The following is a 23,730-nucleotide window of genomic DNA, read 5'->3' on the forward strand; positions in this document are numbered from 1 at the left end:
CTATTATCAACATTTGCTGTCTCATTTAAACTATGCTAAGCAGACCCCTTTCTAGTTCGAGGTGCACCCGCCCTCCCACCCCTTCCACCTATACCGGAAGTTCCTATCATTCCTATTCTTCGTCAACCCTGGGTTGCCTCCCATGAACACTTCAAAAGGCTTTATGCCATCGTCACTCCTAGTCTACGGCTATCTCCTATGTAAGGTAATGACCTATGTAAGGTAATGACCATACAGTGCGAAATATGATAGGGTTGTGTGTGCAGGTTGAACTGAAGGCTACTGTATTGTTTGTCTTGTATGTATATGTGTGTAATTTATGTATATGTATGTGCATGTGTTTATATATATAGGTGTTGATATGTGTGTACATATATGTATATTCTATATGTACTTGTATGTGTTTGTATGTATATCCATATGTATATGTATATTGGTATATGTTTACATTTACAGTTAAGTATAAAGTTTTGTAAAAAATATGTGTGCATGTACATACCCACATGAATACACTAGTTTTTGGATTCGTATATGTATATGTGGATATATGTATGTATATTTATTTATATATATATATATATATATATATATATATATATATATACATACATACACACACACACATGTATGTGTAAGTTTTCAATTATTGTTTTATGTTATCAACTAGTTTAAGGTGACCCGCCCTATGCAGGTGAGGGTGTGGTTGTTACTTTCTGTTTCTTATCGCCACATTCTCCCTCTTGGTTTCTCTCTCCTTTTTCTTTCACTTTCCCACTCTCTTGCTCTTCCTTTCTCTCGGACTCTCCCTCACTTTCTCTATCTTTCTCCATCTATCTCTCTCCCATTTATAAAAAATAAAAGATCTTGAGTAAGTTCAGAAAAAAAATATTTTGAAAGATCAATCATAAATATCAGGCAGTGACAACGGAAAGCACACTTGCCTTTTGTACGTGCCACTATTTGAGCGATTAAAAATTAAGGAAAAAAAAAAGGATTTCTTTGTTAAATTTAGTACTTATTTTGGGAATTTTTTGACGATTGACCATGCAAATGGAAGCTCTAAACACGGGCTACATGCAGCTGTAAATTTCTTTCAGAATAATTGAAAACTGTAAACAATAAAAAATAAAAGGCAAAAATACGTAAAAATGAGAAATTTTTTTCAACTTCAAAAATCTTGCCTTAATTTTGAAAATTTCAAACCCATTTTCCACGCTTAAATTACAAATCTGCTTTCACTTTACCATGTTGAAAATTTGATTGAAATCGGGCAAAAGGTGTCCAATCTAGATCCCCAAGTGTCCCCAAAAATCAATAAGATACTCGTTTTCACAGCAAAGCAACCACTGTAGCGCCCAAAAACGTCTCCCAATCAATTTCTCACCTCAAGTTACCCCTCCTATAAATTTTAATCCCCTTCCAGGCCCAGTTAGACCCTTTTTTTACATAAAAATCCAGTTTCTATCAACGTTCACCTTCTTCATTTTATAGATTAGACTAGCAGTATCGCCCGTCATTGCTCGGGTTTGTTTCGACCCTTTAGAATTGGAATTTTTGAAAAGTAAAACTTTTGCATTATGTAGCATGTTATTCTCTTTAAGTGAACATTTTTTTTTTGTTGAAATACACCAGAAAATGGCGACACAGCAGTAAAAAAATCGTAAAAAATTAGGGATTTTCATAAAAAAAGCACCACTTTGATGTAAATAATTTTTGGTGTTAACATGGTCCGATTTGAATTTTATCATCTACGGAATGAAGAGCAAGCCTTCTTCTATCATACTGTCAATTTTGGTCAACTTGCATCACAAGGTCTTGGAGGAGATAGTGTTAGTTGAAGGCTACCAAACCTGCCACACACAGACAACTTCAGCTTTATATATATAGATTAAGAGCACTTCCCGTTCGAGTTTTGAGGCGATTCGGTCTGCAAAATAATTCTCTCATTTTGAGCTATTTTTTGACACCATTTTCAACTGAGAACTCCTTAAAAAGGCACACTCAAAACCGCTGGAATTTGCATTTTTCATGCTAGAGAACTGAAACTTGCTCCAATCGATTCAGGAAATTTTTCTACGTATATACTCATATTTTGTTTTTTGAAAAACTCAAAAATTAGTTTTCGCCCCATTTTTCCGTTGCATTCACGAAAACACGTGCACAGTCACGCATAGAATCCAACATGTTGCGTGAATACAACTCAAGGCAATAGTGTATGACATCCACTCACTCGCAGAAAATGCATTGTTTCGGGCCTTTGTTATCGAGATAGAGACTTGAAACCTACTCTGGTCGTAACTACACCACGCCTTCTATAGGTGTGGAAATTTTCAGCTCGATCCTAGCATGCCTAGTGCCATTGAATCCTTAACAAAGCCAAAGTGTGCAAGTTTTTTTCCTCTTTTATATAGGTAGACTAGCTTAAGGTAACCCGCTCTACGCTCGGGTAAGGTTGTGGTTGTTACTTTCTGTTTCTTATCACCACATTCTCTTGTTTCTCTCTCCTTTCTCACTTTCCCAATGTCTTACTCTTCCTTTCTCTTACTATCTCTCTCCCATTTATAAATAATTAGATTTCCATGTTTAAATTACAAATCCGCTTCCACTTTACCATGTTTAAAATTTGATTGAAATCGGGCAAAAGGTGCCCGATCTAGACCCCCAAATCAATAAAATCCCAGTTTTTGCACCAAAGCAACCACTGTAGCACCCCAAAACGTCTCGCAATCAATTTCCCACCTCAAGTTACGCCCTCCTGTAAATTTTAATCTCCTTCCAGTCCCATTTAGATCCCTTTTTACATAAAAATCCAATTTGTATCAACATTCGCCTTCTTCATTTTATAGATTAGACAGATATACCGGGCCTTGGTCGGGATTAAAATAGTTTATTATCATTTTATTTGTTTCGGCATTATTACCCAATTTCATTCGGGTGTACGCGGGCCACATTTTAAAAGATGAGGAATTTTGCCCTAGAGGCGATGCCTTTCATTTGAGCAAACTCAATGTTGCCATGCAAACTCGCTAGCACTTTTAACATAGGTGTGCATATTTTCAGCTGAATCCGATCACATATGCACACATTATATACATACACATTAAATATGTATATATATATACACGTTATATATACATGTCTACACATATTTGATTTGAAGCCGTACTTATCATTATTGGTAGATGCTACATCAGTAGCATGTCTACACATATATATATCTACACACATATATACAAATATATACATTTTATATATAAATATATATATATATATATATACACATATATATATATATGTTTGCACATTATATATATTTATATATACACACACACACATATATAAATTAGCACAATATATCTGATTAATAATATCTGTTATGATTGTGCGATGGTGGTGGGCGATAAAATATCACCGTTCTAAAAGACAGGAACATTTAAACTGTTGCTACTGTCACGCTTTCTCTCTCTATAGATAGAGGCAGAAATACAGTGAGAAAGAGTGACAGAGAGACGGTGAAGCTGTGAAACATCGTTATAGAGGACAAGTTATAGAGAGAAAGTGCAGACAGACGTACAGAGAGAGAGAGAAAATGTGAGAGAAAGAGTGACAGCACTGGCGAAGGGGAAAAGATAGTGGAAACTTCAAACGTCGTTATAGAGAGAAAGGAGAGAGAGACGGAGGAAGACAGGCAGATAGGAGAAAGAGAGAATAAACAAACACTTATCAAAGTGTGGGTTTGTTTGCCCTAGTAACCACAGCTTTTGAGATAGCCATTTCTAATCTAGCCCAATCACATCCTCGCCTCTTTTTACATGTCCCTGTAAATTTTGGAGTGAATCCGACCGGATCTAGTGCCATTAAACCCTTACCAAATCCAAAGTGCGCAAGTTTTTTTCCTCTTTTATATAGGTAGACTAGCAGTATCGCCCGTCGTTGCTCGGGTTTGTTTCGACCCTTTAGAATTGGAATTTTTGAAAAGTAAAACTTTTACGTTATGTAGCTTGTTATTCTCTTTAAGTGAACATTTTTCTGGTTGAAATACACCGAAAAATGGCGACACAGCAGTCAAAAAATCGTAAAAAATAGAGATTTTCATAGAAAAAAAAGCACCTTTTTGATGTAAATAATTTTTGGTGTTAACATGGTCCGATTTGAAATTTTTCTTCTACAGAAGGAAGAGCAAGCCTTCTTCTATCATACTCTCAATTTTGGTCAACTTGCACCTCAGGGTCTTGGAGGAGTTAGTGTTAGTTGAAGACTACCAAACCAAAGTGTCAAGTTTTTTTCCTCTTTTATATTTTTGGATTCGTATACGTATATGTGGATATATGTATGTATACTTATGTATATATATATATGTACATGTATGTGTATGTTTTCAATTATTGTTTTATGTTATTAATTATGTATATTAGATCCTATAGATGGATCACCTTGTATATTTGTGTATGTGATGGTATGTATATATATATATATATATATATATATAAAATATGAATCTTCTCTCTATATATAAACGGCAGTTTATCTCTGTGTGTTTCTGTGTGTCTGTTTGCTTGTACCCTCACCCTGACCATGGCTTTCAACCGATTCTGATGAAACTTGACACACACATAGCCCAATGTCATAATTCAAAACTAACGCAGCGAAAATTTTGAAAAGTTACCCCAGTTCTGAAAAAAATCGATAAATTCGACATGGGGTCGAGAATCAGAAACACAAACCACAAACTGTCATGGGGACGCAACTCCACCTTTTTTAACTAAAAAAAAATTTACCATCATTTTTTCCATTTTTTGGCTATTTTTTGGCTATAACTCTCTAAAAATGCTTTATAGTTATTTCCCTTACAAACCTGAGCAACGCCGGGCGATACTGCTAGTTAGAGATAAAACCGCTATTAGGCAACTCAAACAGTGATAGACATAAACCAATACATAAATAACAAATAATATAAATATAATTAATATAATATATAATATATATATAAAATTTAAAATTAAAATTTTTTATAAATTTTTTTAATATTTTAATTTTTTTCCCCCCAAAAGTATAAAAAGAATGATAAATATAATATAAGTAAAAACACTACGTATGTTTCAAGGCTATAATTAAATTCGAATTACAATTAAGTTTAAATTCAATTGAAATAAATTCAAACTAAAATTATAGTCAATCTTCAGGTTATGATAATAGTTAAATAAATAAGCAAATAGAGTTAAACAATATTTTTTAAGAAATGAATAAAATAATAATTTTTCTAATTAAAAAAAACTCTATTATCTAAATTAGACACTTAAAACATTAGGATTATGTCATACAACCCATTTATTATGTTAAATATTTATTTTTAAGGTAAAAAATTTTTTTTTAATTTTTACTACAAGTGGTCTAGCATGTAGAAAACTAATCAATCGACTATATATTATTCATATATATATATATATATATATATATATGTATGTATCAGTGTGCACATACAACAGAGTGTAAGTGTTTTGAGAGATAAAACTTGGCATAAGAGGCATCAGATGTGATGTTCAAGACAGAAGATTGCCTGTATGGTCATGTGATGTGTATGTATGAAGACAGATGCATAAAGAAGTGCCAATCTCTAACTGTGGAGGGAAACTATGGAAGAAGTAGACCCAGGAAGACATGAGACTGTAGTGAAGCATGTTCTTTGAATTTGAGTCTCATGAAGGCGATGACAGGTGATTGAAATCTTTGTTGATTTGCTGTGCTTGAGAAGACACATCAAGGCAAGTGAAATCACGGTAAAAGGCACTCGTGCTGGTAACACATGAAAGGTCCCCACTACACTCTTGGAGTGGTTGGCATTATGAAAGGCATTCAGCTATAGACCACCAAGCCAAATCAGACTGGAGCCTAATACAGCTCCCTGGCTTACCAGTCCTAGTTGAACCATCAAACCCAGGGATGGGGAACGTTTTTGTGCATGAAGGCCACATTACAATTCATCATCCTTCATGGAGGCCACATTGAGCAAATTATTTTCTTTTTTTTTAAGTTATTTTATCCATTAAGTAATTTATAAGCAATCTAATAAAACAAAGACAGGTGTGTAGAAATCAAAAGCATGACTTTTCAAATATTTTATTTAAGTATGGAAGTACTTTTATGCAAATAATAAGTAAATGAATAATATGGAAGGCAAGACATTTTCAAATATTTTATATAAGAAAGTATGTACATTGTATACACATCATAAGTAAATGAATAATAATCTTATAAAAAAAACCCAGCTAATGAACATCGAAAATATAATATTTTTAAATATTTACTTTAGGCAATTAAGTATTTTTTATACAAATTAAAGACTTCTTTGAACTGCCAGAGAAAACGAAATGCTCCCACTTTGCTATAGAGATGTATCTTCACTCGATGAGAAAGCTTCAGAAGTATGGAGCATGGATTCCGCATGCTTTAAGTGACAGCAATAAAAATCAACGAGCCACAATCTCCGTTGGATTGCTTGCTCGTCACCGCTCAACTCATGGACACAAGCAACGATTTCTTTACCAAATCGTTACTGGCGACGAAAAATGGTGCCTGTTCATCAATGTGAAGCAGCGTAAGGAATGGCTTAGCCCCGGTAAACAAGCGACACTGCGCGTGAAACAAGAGCCTCATCCGCGTAAAACGATGTTATGTGTATAGTGGGACTAGGAAGGGATTATCCATTACGAATTGCTTGAACGAAATCAAACGGTCAACGCGGATATTCAAGAGAAAAGACCTAATTGGCAGCATGGAGTTCTTCTGCTGCATGACAACCTCATATTGCCAATATGACCAAGGAAGCCATTCAAACGCATGGCTGTGAAGTGCTGCCACACCCGCCGTACTCTCCTGATTTGGCACCAACGGACTTCCACCTCTTTTGATCTCTTTCAAATGCTATGCGCGGAGTTTCGTTCAATACTGACGCAGAATTGAGAGCTTGGTTGGATCAATTATTCGAGTCGTAATCGAGTGATTTCTACCAATGAGATATTGAAAATCTTGTTGAACATTGGGAAGAAGTTGTAAACAACAAGGGCGAATACATTATTGATTAATTAGTTGTTATTTTTTATGTTCTGACACTCATGCATATACTGACTGAATTTTGGTTTGTTGTCCTTGATATTGTCTGTGACATCGTTACAGGTGTGCACAGGTAAGTTGCTCCATCCTTTTGAAATGCATTCAAAGAGGAACTAAACTATTGCTGGTAATTGTGGAATGTGGCAAAACATTCACTGTCCTTGCCAAGTGCCACTCCACAATGTCTGCATTCCCACACAATTCCGTAATCCTCCCTTGGGATGGATGTTGGTTGGCTCATAACATGTTGGGCTCTCGATGATGACTTCTTCAACATCAATATGGGATTCCGTTTCCTAGATGAAAAGTTGTTGATGAGACCTTGACATGAAAATCCAGGTGAGACAGCAGTTTAGGGTGGAGCCCACCTGGCGCTTCCTTGTGCGAAATGTACGCACTGATCATGGTGACATCAAAGGAAAATCAGAATACATCCTTCCACCATTTTCGTACTCTGGCAATCTACCTGTTCAGCAGTTATTTACCTAATCTCATGATGCTATTCTTTTCACAGACTTTGTTGATAAAATAAGTACTATTTGAGCACTGGGGTCAATGCAATTGACTTCCACTCCCCTCAAAAATTGCTGGTCTAGTGGAAAAATTTGAAACCATTATTTTCAAAGACTTACAGGCTCTTTGAACTTATGCATCTGCTTCCATTACTCGATTTAATGTAGATCCTATCCATATCACTGTGGAAGATGCTAGTAGTTGTTAGTCTCCTTTTAGTTTGGATGACTAAATTTTAGAGTTTTCCAAGTATCCACTCCAGTATTCCAAATGCTAGTAGTAGCACTGATTCTGCAAAAGCATTGTGAGTTATGGTACATATGAACTTTTACCTTTGCTCACCAAATATTCTCTATCTACAATAGCCATACTTCACTAAAATGCAATATTTGATAACATAGCAAAAACATTATAATGTATTTCATTGCGGAATATGTATTTTGTTTAGTGAAGGAAAATTTGAAAACTCACCTCTCTCTCTAGACAACATTGACAACTGGCAGTCTGCAATTGCCAGCAAAACTGCAAAGGAAAAATAAAAATCAAGATGGTCAGAGGTATATCATTTCCTAACAGGTAAATATTTACTGATCTTAGAATCACGATATTCCAGTTTACTATTTACATGCTATTAACTTACAATTTTTTTTTGGAAGCACTCCGTTGGTTACAACGACGAGGGTTCCGGTTGATCCGAATCAACGGAACAGCCTGCTCGTGAAATTAACGTGTAAGTGGCTGAGCACTCCACAGACACGTGTACCCTTAACGTAGTTCTCGGGGATATTCAGCGTGACACAGAGAGTGACAAGGCTGGCCCCTTGAAATACAGGTACAACAGAAACAGGAAGTAAGAGTGAGAGAAAGTTGTGGTGAAAGAGTACAGCGGGGATCACCACCATCCCCTGCCGGAGCCTCGTGGAGCTTTAGGTGTTTTCGCTCAATAAACACTCACAACGCCCGGTCTGGGAATCGAAACCACGATCCTATGACCGCGAGTCCGCTGCCCTAACCACTGGGCCATTGCGCCTCCACGCCTAACTTACAATTATGACCTCATTGTCAAACTGTTATTTACTGACATCAAAATGACATCACTGACTAACTGTGATTTAAAGTAATGGCCCCAGAACAGTCCCCTGGGGGATGCCACTTAGGATTTGAGTTTTCTCAGAAAGGGCACTGTTGGCTACAAATGTCTTTAAGGAAGTCATGCAGCTGCTCTCCCAGTTTACCAAAAGTGCCAAGACCTTGCAGCTTATGACATGTCATGACATGGTCTACCTTATCAAATAACGGTACAAATAATCACGAGAACCCTTTTATCACACCTGGTCAATGAATCCACTGTTAGCATCAATAATGATGTTGGAGCATTGGGTAGGTTAACTGGTAGTGTCTGGTCTTTTTATACTCTGAGTTCGAATCCCACCTTGGCTAACTTTGCCTTTCACCCTTTCAAGACCAATAAATGTTATGAGCCAATTATTATTATTATTATTATTATAATGAAGTCAAGTTATATCACACTAACATCTGAATGGTCAAACAGCTGTTTCAATATACTGTTTGCCAAATACCGTGAAATATGAAGATGTTTCCCCTGATTGGTGTGAGTATCACTTGTTTCATGAACAGCATATTAGAGAGCTCCAGCATCTTTTTTTCTTATGCAGCAACATCCCAGAAAGGATGTAGCCTTCTGGCCATTTAACATCTGAGAGTTTGAAGTCACCTAGTAGCAGTATATCGATGTGCTGATCTGGGTTTGTCAATACCACTTCTATGTGGTTGAGACAATCCTCAAATTTGCCTTCATATTTCACGGTATTTGGCAAACAGTATATCTTTATATATAAAAGAGAGGTTGTGTGCTGTCTGTCTCCTATGATTTAGATTCCTAACTACTCCCACATTTTGCGGTGCAGTTTAACCAAAACCGGGTATCTTATAGTCGTGATTCATATCGAGCCCTTCTGGGTATTAGCACGCGTCTATGATGAGTCTACGATTTAAAAAAAAATTTACCATCATTTTTTTCCATTTTTAATGCATTTTTTTTTGCTATTATATAAGGGAAGTAACCATCTAAAAATGTCTACGATGAGTCTACGATTTAAAAAAAATTTACCATCATTTTTTTCCATTTTTAATGCATTTTTTTTTGCTATTATATAAGGGAAGTAACCCTCTAAAAATGTCTACGATTTAAAAAAAATTTACCATCACTTTTTTCCATTTTAATGCATTTTTTTGCTATTATAGAAGGGAAGTAACTCTCTAAAAATGCTTATATAGTTATTTCCCTTACAAACCCGAGCAACGCCAGGTGATACTGCTAGTTGTGTATACAAGTGCATCAACTTGTTTTATATGTATTATTAAGTTGTCACAAATGAATTTGAATGTGAGAGTAATAGGAGAAGTGTGACATCTTCATGGATGTAAATAGCAACTCCGCCATGGCTTCTTTCTCTTCTGTATGAAATACTGCATACCCTGGTATGTGTACTTCTGCACCTGTTATATTAGGGGTTTAAATGCGTTTCAGTGAGTGCTATGCATATTTCTTGATTACATGCAGCAAACACTTTTAGATAAAGAATTTTACCTCTGTTGTTGAGTTTTAGTAGGCCTCTGATGTTCAGTAGGAATATGGAGGCAATATCTGGGTAGGGGTTAGAGGTGGCCGTTCTGGGCCTCTCACCCGAGGCAGTCTTGTGCATTGAAATGTATGGCTTTGACTTTGTAACCTGTGCATCCATGTCAGATGCTGGACTATCCTCTGAGCCATATGAAAATAAGACTGTTGTTTGATAGCTGCAGTTTGTACAGTCTCTGCATATTGCCTTTTGAAGGGTGCAGAGTGCATGCAGTTATGGGCCCGGGAACAGGGGGTGCAAATGCACACCCTAGAATTTTTGTGGAGTGCAGAACCAAAATCTGCAGCCCTACTTATTTTCCCCAGGTTTAGAAAATGGTAAATAAAAAGAGATGTGTAAAAAGTAGCTTGAAGTTAGGTTCCTTCTCAAAGAACAAAACAAAAATAACAAAAAAAAAAGACCTTGTTTGTAAATATTTTTGGACCTGGGTTTGCACCCCCCTAATCAAATTTCATTCCCGACCCAGTTCATGCAGTGATCTCTTTTCCTACTCTTTTGAGACTCGTTTCTTCTTCTTCATGCACTATTAGCTTGCAGGTCCATGCTTGATGGTTTCCCTCTTTGTTTTTGCAGGTTCTGTTTCAGCTGGTTACCCTGCTTGTTGTTCTGATAAGATTTGGGGATGGGCAAATCTGCAGCCCTCTCCCCTCTCTCCATGCCAGCAGATGCCATTTAAGCGAAAGTCACATACAACCTGGGTTCTATTCATTTCTGTCCATGTGCTTCTTCATTTTCCTTTTTGGTGTTTTGGGTTTTTATCTGTGTTCTTGTCCTTCTTGGGAGCATCAGTTTTCCTGGCCATGTCAGTTTTTTGTCCACCTCCGTTTTTCACCACAGTCCAGCTTTGGCTGTTCTTATTGAAGCCGTAGCTGCTCTCAGTGCTGTTTTGGGGGCTGGTGGTGTTCACAGTTGCTTTTTCATAGCATCTGTTTGTCCTTCATACATACATAATCTCTTTCTCTCTCTCAATATCAACTTTTTCTCCTCCCCTACTTCCTCCCTCTAACAGACTATGGTGGCAACACTATTTCTCTATCTGTCTATCTCTCTCTTTTCATCTATCTATCTTTCACACATGCTCTTTCTCTCTCTCTTTCACATACACACAACTCTATTTCTATCTCAACATCAACTTTTTCTCCTCCCTCTCTCAAAATACATTGTGACATATATTTTGATTCTTCCCATTCTTTCCCTCCTTCCCTCTTATGGATGTTGTAACAGACAGACATGGAGATCCGCTTGTCTTTAATAACAGAAGAGTTTTGAATTCCACTATTTATAGTGGGCAAACAAACTGTTTGAATATTATATTGACAATACAGGAAATTGTTACCAAATATTGTTATAGTACCATATGGAAGTAGTACCGATTATTGGGTTTCATTTTCTGAGAACAACTTCTCTCTTTATGCAATGCATTTGACAACATACACAATTCAGTGATGTAATGGATTGATTGAGACACTTGTGTTTCAACATCACTGAACCCTTTCAGCTGGAGACAAGCCCAGAACTCTGGGTCTGAACAAGAGCAACCGTTCCTATTTATAGAATTCAGCAAACAATTTACTGAACGGTATGAGTTGTTAACAGGCGCAGGAGTGGCTGTGTGGTAAGTAGCTTGCTAACCAACCACATGGTTCCGGGTTCAGTCCCACTGCGTGGCATCTTGGGCAAGTGTCTTCTGCTATAGCATCAGGCTGACCAATGCCTTGTGAGTGGATTTGGTAGACGGAAACTGAAAGAAGCCTGTCATATATATGTATATATATATATATAAGTGTGTATGTATATGTTTGTGTGTCTGTGTTTGTCCCCCTAGCATTGCTTGACAACCGATGCTGGTGTGTTTACGTCCCCGTCACTTAGCGGTTCGGCAAAACAGACCGATAGAATAAGTACTGGGCTTACAAAGAATAAGTCACGGGGTCGATTTGCTCGATCGACTAAAGGCGGTGCTCCAGCATGGCCGCAGTCAAATGACTGAAACAAGTAAAAGAGTAAAGAGTATACATCATTTAAAGGGAGTTATCCTCCAAGATGAAACCCAACAACAAATGGCATATTCAAATCATTGTTGTTTTGGTTCTTACTGTTTTGCTAGTTCACAATAATTTGGTATCAGATCCAAGACATAGCTTACATCAGAAAATATTTTGTTTTCTGAATTCTATAAATAAGAACAACTATTTTTGCTTACCCTTAGAGTCCTTAGCAATGTTTCTGACTAACTATATTCATACCAAAACACAGGTATCAACACATATTTGTTCTCCAAAGATCTAATCCAACAGAGAATAGCATATTCATGTTCAAATCTGCTGGAACATTTTAAAAGTGAATATACACATCATTATATAAGAAATTATATGCATATAATTTTATTAGATACTAGCAGTATCACCCAGCGTTGCTTGGGTTTGTAAGGGAAATAATTATATAAGCATTTTTAGAGAGTTATAGCAAAAAAATAGCAAAAAAATGCATTAAAAATGGAAAAAAATGATGATAAATTTTTTTTTAAATCGTTGACTCATCGTAGACATTTTTAGAGAGTTACTTCCCTTATATAATAGCAAGAAAAATGCATTAAAAATGGGAAAAAATGATGGTAAATTTTTTTTTAAATCGTAGACTCATTGTAGATGCGCGCTAATACCCAGAAGGGCACGATATGAATCACGACTATAAGATACCCGCTTTTGGTTACACTGCACCGCAAAATGTGGGAGTAGTTAGGAATCTAAATCGTACGAGACAGCACACAACCTCACTTTTATATATAAAGATATTATAGGAGAAATATGCTCAGTTTAGAATATTCTGATGGAAATTTCATCCAAGCATTATGTGTTTATCAATACTGCACATATAAGCAGTATTTATAAAAGTATTTATAAGTAGTATTGTATATGCAAGTCAAGTACTGAGTCAAGAATGTTTTTTGTAAAATAAGAATGTGCTGTAAGCACAAGTGTACACAGCAAATGTTCAGTTTTAAAATGTTGTCATGATATGAGAAGAGGTGCTTTGGATACAATATTTGAAAAAAACAGTATTTAAAAAAAAAGCTAATTCACAATCAAAACTATTTTATAAAAAGAGATATTTTCAATATGATACAAATACATACGTGTTAGAAATAAATTTTGATGACAAAGATTAACCATTGTATTCCTGAAATATTTTTGATGTCAAACTGCTTAGTTACACTAACTGCTGCTGTTTCCTTGAAATCCTTGAGAACCAAACAGAAATTTTACCGATTCTTACATTAACTTTCTGATTTTCCCTTGTTCTTGTTCTTGTTCTTTCACTCTGCTGATCTCAGTCTCCACCCATGAAGATGTTGCAGTTCTTGTCAGTGACTTTTGATTAAGAAATTAAGGGATTTCTATGTGAAAAGAAAGAAAAGCACAATAATAGCATTATGAAGAGACTAAAAATTTACAAAACTGGATTAGAATAAATTTAACTGACCACAATATATGCTTGATACTACACATTGTCCTTAACAAATTTCTGGCTTTATACATTACTAGCTTAAGGTGACCTGCTCTACGAGTGTGGTTACTCTTTTACTCTCTTTTACTTGTTTCAGTCATTTGACTGCGGCCATGCTGGAGCACCACCTTTAGTCGAGCAACTCGACCCCGGGACTTATTCTTTGTAAACCCAGTACTTATTCTATCGGTCTCTCTTGCCGAACCGCTAAGTGATGGGGATATAAACACACCAGCTTCAGTTGTCAAGTGATGTTGGGGTAACAAACACAGACACACAAACATACATGCACACACACACACACATACACACACATACATGCACACACACACACACACACACACACACACATATATATATATATATATATATACATACATATATATGACGGGCTTCTTTCAGTTTCCGTCTACCAAATCCACTCACAAGGCTTTGGTCGGCCCGAGGCTATAGTAGAAGACACTTGCCCAAGGTGCCACACAGTGGGACTGAACCCGGAACCATGTGGTTGGTTAGCAAGCTACTTACCACACAGCCACTCCTGCGCCTGTTATTTTCTGTTGCATTCTTTCGGCACGTAAAAAGCACCATCCGAACATGGCCGATGGCAGCGCCACATTGACTGGCTTCTGTGCCGGTGGCACGTAAAAAGTACCAACCGATCGTGGTCGCTGCTGTGCCCCTCCCCCCATGGCACGAAAAAAGCACCCACTACAATCACGGAGTGGCTGGCATTAGGAAGGGCATCCAGCTGTAGAAACACTGCCAGATCAGACTGGAGCCTGGTGCAGCCTCCTGGCTTCCCAGACCCCAGTCAAACCGTCCAACCTGTGCTAGCACGAAAAATGGACGATGATGATGATGATTCTCCCTCTTTGTTTCTCTCTCCCTTTTCCACTCTCTTACTCTTCCTTTCTCTCAGACTCTCCCTTGCTTTCTCTTACTCTCTATCTTTCTCTATCTATCTCTCTCCCATTTATAAACAACAAAAAATCTTGAGTAAGTTGAGAAAGAAAGTAGTTTGAAAGATCAATCATAAATATTAGGCAGTGACAACGGAAAGGTCTGCTTCAAGGCAGAAAGCAAAACACTAACATTTAAAAGGGACAGACGAACTTGTGAGCTGAATAAAAATAAAAAAATATTGGAAACCAAGGTTTGAAAGGATAGAATCTGAGGATAGTAGAGTCACCATGGCTGGCATTTCTTAATGACGGACAGTAACATAGTGGCAGTTTAACGGCTGGCGTAAAATTTTGAACTTGATGTAAAAGAAAATTCCTAAACACCAAATTTTGAAGTGATTCTTTCTCACGACAGTAGACTCACCATGGCAAGCATTCAAAACTTCTTCATCATGGACGGCAACACAATGACGATTTAAAGGCTGGTGCAAATTTTTTAGCTTCATGTAACAGAGAATTCCTAAACACCCGTTCCTGTAAATTTTAATCCCCTTCAAGCCCCATTTAGACCTCTTTTCACATTTTGGTTAATATGACCCAATTTCATTCGGGTCTACTCGGGTCACATTTTAAAAGATGAGGAATTTTGTCCTAGAGGTCACGCCTTTCATTTGAGGAAAAAAATAGTTGCCATGCAAACTCGCCAGCACTTTTAACATAGGTGTGCATATTTTCAGCACAACCGACCACATAATGCACACATTATATATATATATATATATATATATATATATGTGTGCATTATGTGGTCGGTTGTGCTGAAAATATGCATTATATTATATATATATATGTGTGTGTGTGTACGCATTATATATACAAATGTATACAAATTATATATATATATATATATATATAAATTAAATTAGAGATAAAACCACTATTAGGCAAATCAAACAGTGAAAAACATAAACGAAAACATAAAAATAAAAATATAATATACAAAATATATAAATATAAAATTTAAAAATTTAAATTATTTAAATTTAAAATTAAAATTATTAATTTATATTTATAATTTTTAAAAAATATATATAACTGTCAAAAAGTATTAAAAAGTTTAATATACATATTTATATATAGAACACACACACACACATATATAAATTAACCCAATAAATATCTGATTCATAATATTTGTTCTCATGATTGTGTGGTGGTGGTGGTGATAATTCTGTCTATGAATGCAGACAGACATAGAGAGAGAGAGAGAGTGTGAAAGCGCTGTCGAAGGCAGTGAGGGGGAGATATAGAATGCTGTTTGACGACGTTATAAAGAGAATGTGAAGGGGAGTTAGATGCCATGAATCGACGTTATATATAGAAAGAGAGTGAGTGACGGAGAAAGACAGATACATAAAAGAATGAGAGTCGACTTGTTAAAGTGCGTTTTTGGCCCTAGCAATGACACCTTTTAAGATGGAGATTTCTAACCTAGCCCACTGGCATCCTCACCTCATTTTACAAGTCACTGTAAATTTTGGTGTCAATCTGACGGGATCTAGTGGCCTTTAACCTGTTCTCAATGCCAAAACCAGACAAACAAACAAACTTTTCGCATTTCAGATTTATAATATAGAGATTATGATTAAAGTGGTAGCTAGTAGAGTCAGCAAAATAGTAGACAAAATGACTTGTGATGTATTGAAAGGGCTCTCTCTGAATGGCATAGTAAAAAGAGTTCAGGTACATCATTCTTCTGTACTTTCTCAATGACTATTTTACTGTTACTTCTGATAAGACATATATACTGATGACACCATCCTTCATTCTTTCCACACATTAGCATCATCCAAGATGGAAATGGCTGGGTCACGTTTGTCGCTATAAACCGAACTCAATTGTCAAGATTGCAATTGCAATAGGTTCCGCAAGGTAAAAGATGTGGCTGACTAAAGGACACGTGGCAAAGAACAATAACAGCAGATTTTAAAAGTGGAGGATTAACAATGGAACAAGTTGTCAAGGATGCTTTCCATGTTAGAAGGTAGAACGATCTTGTTGTCACCACAAATACCTATTTCTTTACTACCCACAAGGAGCTAAACACAGAGGGGACGAACAAGGACAGACAAACGGATTAAGTCGATTATATCGACCCCAGTGAGTAACTGGTACTTATTCAATCGACCCCGAAAGGATGAAAGGCAAAGTCGACCTCGGCAGAATTTGAACTCAGAACGTAACGGCTGACGAAATACGGCTACGCAATTCGCCCGGTGTGCTAACGTTTCTGCCAGCTCGCTGCCTTAAATACCACAAGGCATAATGAGAACTGAATGTAATGTACCAATATAGGTCTTGGTAACATCTTTCATTGAGAACATGAGAGTTTTGGTAAACAGCATAAAGACATATGGAAACAACCTTGCAATACATCCTTCCTATAAATGAACAATGCACAAATAAAACCTCAAAGAGGATATAAATGTTTGGTCTAAGGTTTTTCAAGGCAATCTTGTATGTATAATATTGCCAAATCAGCATTCCTAAGTCTAGGTTTGTTCTTCAGATTCAAAAATACTTCAGTTGTAATCATCAGCTTAGATTCTACAAAGCTCAAGTATATGGATAGGAAGGCTTCTCACATGTCTGTATTAGTGATACTGCAAAACATTTTAGGCCAACTAGCTGGATAGCAAAGACTCAGTTACCAACATACTATAACCACTAGCTTGTAGATAAGGTTTCCTCCCTGTTGTTGATAGTGGATTATTGAATTGTCCTTCTTGTATATATCAGCATGGCCCAGTGGTTAGGGTATTGCATCACAATCATGAGATCATAGGTTTGATATCCAGACTTAGTGGTGTTGCATTCTTGAACAAAACACTTCATCTTGCCTTGCTCTGCAATCACTTCAATATCTGACATGTGGAACATCATGCACCTGTACAGATGATGTTGATTTGATGGAGGGAGCAAGCTAATGTGCAGCACAAACATTTGATCACTACAATCATCTGTGCAGGCTGTTCAGCAAGAAAATACAGAACTTGAGAGACTACCATATATCAGCAAAGCTAACTGGATTTTGCCATGATGTGAGTTGTTGCCTTTCACATAAAAGAGAGAGAGATAGAAAAAGATAGCATTTGAAAACACTGAACATTTAGACTGAAATAATATGCAATGTAAGAAGTTAGAAACCTTTCACATGGTAACAATTGTAATTGATCCTGGTATGATAAATACCATTTCTAGTACAGCTTTCTGTGGTACACTTGGATTCAAAGGCAAATTTGTTGAACCCTTTTGATACCAACTCAACTGAAAGTGCCTTTGGCTCTGTAGTACAAATGTCTTGTTTTCATAAGTTCTGAGTCACAATTTATGTTCCTAACACTAGCTTAATGATAACTAAGTTATTTTACAAAATTCTTTGTTATATTTAAAATTAATTGAAACACGAAGCATCACAAAAGAAACTTTGAGATTGGTACTTGGATGGTGAATGCCTCCCACGATAATTAACAACCGAGTATCAAAGCTTATAATGTGCAGAAAGAGACCCTGTGAGACCTCTGACAATAAGCTGCTGTCCGCTCTCACAGAATCTACCAGAACAAACAAGACCAAATGTTCTGAGAAGTAAAACAATGTCAACAAGAGCACTCAGAGAGTGCAAACCTCTGCCAAGACAACACCAATATCCTCTCAACAATTAGCCAGAGATGATTTTTAAAATGAGAATATCTGAAAGAAACTCAACTGCTCTCACAAACGAAAATACTAAAAATGAACTCAACCACTCTCAAAAATTAACACAAAAAACACAAAAAAATAATCCAGAATCCTTGTCTGGTACCAGGTCTATCCCAAAATCTAATCAGTTCATGCCAGTCACGAGGCCAAACATCCCTGAAAGTTTCATCCAAATCCATCCAGCAGTTCTTGAGATATCTTGTCCACAGACAAACAAGCAAACAAACACGGCTGAAAATGATGCCTTCGTTAAGGCAGAGGTAATAATAATAATAAACAATATATACTTCTGTTGTTGTGAAAATGGTACACTCCTTCTCACATGACAAAGTGAGAGCCATTCACTTTAGGGAGGTCAGTAGTAGCAGAGCTGTTGTATGAGTTCCCAGTTGGAGTCAGTGCCAGCTACATGATATATAGGAGTTTGAGTTACCATCAAGGTAGACGTTTCAAAGTCATTGTCTTGCTGAGCTATCAGCGATACCACAACGGACAAGTCAAAGATGATAGCTCACTTGTCAAGGACGTTCTTGCCGGAGGAAAGAAAGTGAAGTCAAAGTGAAAAAATGGCATTGGCAATTACATTTGGCATAAAAAAGTTCCTCAGGTTTATACATGGTGGACGGTTTAGACTACAAACAGACCATCACCTGTTGCTAACGATTTATGGATCCAAGAAAGGAATCACAGTACATAGAGCAAACAGGTTGCAGCGATAGGGTGCCATTCTACTAAACTACGAGTATTCTATGGAATATTTACCTTTGTAAAAGCTAGGACATGCTGACAGCCTATCCAGGTTAACACCCAGGAATGGTGAACCATTCAAGGACACAGTAACAGCAGCCCTATGAGCTGAAGGGGAAATGAAACACATGATGGGGAACACTGTATGAGAGTTACCAATACTCTAGACATACATCAAAAGACAAGTTTATTAATGAAACAAAAAAAACTCTTGGGTCAGTGAAAGAAAACAAAAAAAGGTTCAGTGAGAAAAAACAAGATGTAAACATATACGAGGGACGTTCAATAAGTAATGCCCCTGACCCACTTGCAGTTGTTTGATCTAGCTGAAATTTTGCATGTGCAATTATTTATATCTCTATAGTGGCAAATTACAGCTCTGAACTAATTGTGGTTTCTGATTTACAGGTGTTTGAACTGAGTCAAGTGTGAAATGGAGACTGTTGAGTGTTGAGCAGTGATCCGGTTTTTGTATTTGAAAGGACGCACACCACGGGAGACTTTTGATGAAATGAAAGTAACTTATGGTAATGATGCCCCATCATATGACCTTGTAAAACGCTGGCATTGTGAATTCAAACATGGTCGGAACTCTGTGAAAACAACTCCCAGATCTGGTCGCCCCCCCCCCCTTCTGCCGTTGATGAGGCATCTGTCCATCAAGATTAGTACCGGGTCTGTGGAAACTATCATTCATGACCATTTGCATATGCAAAAGGTGTCTGCCAGATGGATTCCCAGGTTGCTCACACCTTTCCAGAAGTAAGAACGCGTTGAGTGCTCGAGGATGAATTTGGAGACGTACCAAGAAGATGAGTCAAAATTTTTCAAAAGACTGATTACACAGGATGAAACCTGGGTCCATCACTATGATCCAGAGACCAAAGCCCAGTCAATGCAGTGGAAGCACCATGACTCACCTCCTCCAAAGAAGGCAAGGGTACAGCCCTCCACTGGCAAGTTCATGCTCACAGTCTTCTGGGACCAGGACGGAGTAGCGATGACAGATTTCCTGGCAAAGGGTACCACAATTACAGGAGCCTATTATGCTTCACTTTTGAGGAAATTAAGAGAAGCTATCAAAATCAAGAGGCGGGGCAAGATCAGCAAAGGCATCCTCCTTCTGCAGGACAACGCTCCGGTCCACAACCCGCGTGTCGCCAGATCAGAAGCACAGGCATGCGACTATGAACTCCTCCCCCATCTCCTGACCTTGCACCCTCTGATTTTCACCTCTTCCCAGCCATGAAGTTGTTTTCGAAAGGAAAGTGTTTCCCAAATGATGCAGCCTTGATTTCTGAAGTCACATCGTGGTTGGAGGACCAAGCTGGGGTCTTCTACAAAAACGGTCTCCAGAGCTGCATCAAACGATGGGAGAAATGTGTAACTCTGGGTGGTTCCTATGTAGAAAAAGACTAATAACTGTGCTAAGTTTCGTTGCTCTACTGCTATGGGAAGTGGGTCAGGGGCATTACTTATTGAACGCCCCTCGTATTTAACATGCAATGGCATACTGATGCATAGCCAAAGGGTAGTGGTACCTGAGACTCCATAAGAAAGGATTTTGAAAGAATTCCGTATTGGACATCCGGGTATCGCAAGGATCAAAGCACTTCTGCACAGTTGTGTGTATTGGCTGAAGATAGACAAGGAAGTTAAAAACTCTGGCAGCAAAATTGTCTACTCAAAAATAGCCAGAAGCAAAAAGTCCATGAACAAGACAACACATTTTGCAGGTCCGTTAAATGGTTATTACTACTTAGTTGTCGTTGACAGTTTTACAAAATGGCTGGAAATTGTTAAGTGCAAAAGACCAACTGCCTCAATTATAATAAATTTTTTGCACAAATTATTCACAAGATTTGGCATACCAGATGTGATTGTATCTGATATTGGAACACAATTTGTGTCCAGTGAATTCAGAAAATTCTGAGAAAGTGTTCCCAGTAGAACATAAAACAATAACACGTTACCATCCCAGATCAAATGGACAAGCAGAACAGTTTGTTGGACACTTTTAAAAGAGCTTTGGAAAATGCAGACAAAGCATCCACAAATGAAGTTGCTTTATGGCAATTCCAGTGGGTGTACTGAGTGACACCCGTAGGAAGCTAACCAGCTGAACTGATGGTCACCAGGAAGGTGAAATTAGTTTTTGATAAACTGTTACCTGGCAAGGAAACAAAAGTATCAGGAAAGACAATCCAAAATTTTTCAAAATTGGTGATAATGTGTACATGAGGTTGTATAGAAATGGAAAACATCACTGGGAAGAAGGAAAAATTATAAAGTACATAGAAAAAATGATGTATGGAATTAAAAGCAGAAAAAGTATTGAAAAGAGACGCAGAAACCAAGTGAAGAGTGGAAGAAACTATGAAATAACTGTGACACATTTCAGGTACCAACAGGCAGTTGAACCTATGTGCAAAAGTAGAAGAATACAGAGTTCCTACAAACAGACTCCAAAAAGAAAAATATTAAGTTGGAAAAAAAATGCTAAAAAGGGAGGAGGGGTGAATAAAGTAAAATAAAATTACTTGCTTCACACCCCACCAAAAAAAATTAAAAGGAGAGATGTGACAAAGTGGTACGGGCCAGCCACTATAAAGTCAGACAGTTGTTGTAGAGGGTCAGTAGTAGTAGAGTCGTTGCATGAGTTCTCAGTTGGACTTGGTGTCAGTTATGTGATGTATACGAGTTCAAGTTAGCATCAAGGTAGATGTTACAAAGTCACCTTACAGAGCTATCAGCAATAGCACGATAGATGAGTCAAAGATAGTAAGACATGTAATACTGCCACAACATAATAGTGGTGACAAGAATATAACAGTACCGATGGCAACATACAAGCGGACGAGGCTTCACGTTATAACAACTTCAAAGCCAAAATGCTGATGTAGATCAAGCAACAACCCATCAGTAGCTGGGAAGTGCAGGACTGAAAGTTTCATATTGTTGGCACAAGATCAAAGCTTGCTTACCAAGAACTACCAGGCTAACATTCTTCCAAATTAGTTATTTGGTGTGTTCAAAATCCCATACCCCCACCCCCAATTTCCATAACAGGTTAGGGCCTCGAATACTTCAAACAGGGGCCATGACATGTTGCTTAGTCAAATTAGCCTAGCATTTACTCCACAACTGTTTTGTTGTCAATGCTGCACTTTCCCACATCACCTGTTCCAACATCATCATCATCGTTTAACGTCCGCTTTCCATGCTAGCATGGGTTGGACAGTTCAACTGGGGTCTGGGAAGCCCAAAAGCTGCACCAGGCCAGTCAGATCTGGCAGTGTTTCTACAGCTGGATGCCCTTCCTAACGCCAACCACTCCGTGAGTGTAGTGGGTACTTTTTATGTGCCACCAACACAGGTGCCAGACGAGGCTGGCGAACGGCCACGCTCGGATGGTGTTTTTTTTTTTATGTGCTACAGACACAGGTGCCAGACGAGGCTGGCGAACGGCCACGCTCGGATGGTGTTTTTACATGCCACCAGCACGGAGACCAGTCGATGCGGTACTGGCTACGGCCATGTTCGGATGGTTTTCTTATGTGCCACCAGCACTGGTACCACAAAACTACAAATTCCATTGATGTTCATCGATTTTGATTTGATTTGATTTTGATTTTTACATAACTGTAACATATAGACAAACCATGCCATTTTAATCCCAAGCTATGCTGGGTATGTCTGCTAGTTAATATAATAATGCTAATAATAGCAATGATAATGATAATAATAATAATAATCCTTTCTAGAATAAGCACAAGTCCTGAAATTTGGTGGGAAAGGGATTAGTTGATTACATTGATCCCAGTGCACAACTGGTACTTATTTCATTGACCCCAAAAGGATGAATAGCAAAGTTGACATCAGTGGAATTTGAACTCAGAATGTAAAGAAGAGAGAAATACCGCTAAGCATTTTGTCTAGTGTGCAAATGATTCTGTCAGCTAACTATAATAATAATAATAATAATCTAGGTATAAAAGATGGGCTACAGCAAATATTCTGCTCAATACCACAGATTTGCTTGTCAGTTGTTTGACCTTAACCAGTTGAGCGTGTCCCTTAGCGGCTAATGATATGTGCATCTCTGATCACGGGCAGAAGTAGTGGGGGAGCATCATAGCCATGTGTTGAGAGGGATTCTTTGGGGGTTTGGATAATTCACCTCTGGAAACATGGGTGTTTCGTTCAACATCCTTAATCAACCCTTATTCAAGGACCTTTTGAGCGGGATGGGTTACTCAACCAGAAGAAAATTCTAACTGGGCCCCACCTGCAAGGTCATGTGCTGTTTATCTTGATATGAGATCACCATGTTGTGCACACATGGTTGTGATGCATGTGCCTAGTGTACCCTTATCAGACGAGTAGTCATGATGGGTATACTGGGCTTCGTATATTTTACCCCAGTGTCACTTTGATGGCATGCACTGCTCTCTCACTCAATAATAATAATAATAATAATAATAATAATAATAATGATCATTGCCATTATTGAAGATGTTGCT

The 23,730-nt window shown here is 37.6% G+C and overlaps 1 protein-coding gene across 1 annotated transcript in view; it reads right to left on the reverse strand.

Moving 5' to 3' along the window:
• Positions 1 to 23,730, reverse strand: part of LOC115220943 — a 104,915-nt gene that overhangs the window by 79,963 nt on the left and 1,222 nt on the right. The window contains exons 2-3 of the mRNA XM_036510576.1: positions 13,423 to 13,683; positions 8,095 to 8,145 (exon numbers count right to left, since the gene is read on the reverse strand). Of these exons, the coding sequence (XP_036366469.1) occupies positions 8,095 to 8,145; positions 13,423 to 13,459 (88 nt within the window). The 5' untranslated portion in view covers positions 13,460 to 13,683. The remainder of the gene's footprint in view (positions 1 to 8,094; positions 8,146 to 13,422; positions 13,684 to 23,730) is intronic.

This window comes from Octopus sinensis, linkage group LG17 (assembly GCF_006345805.1).
Source record: "Octopus sinensis linkage group LG17, ASM634580v1, whole genome shotgun sequence".
In the NCBI taxonomy this organism is placed as follows: Eukaryota; Metazoa; Mollusca; class Cephalopoda; order Octopoda; family Octopodidae; genus Octopus; species Octopus sinensis.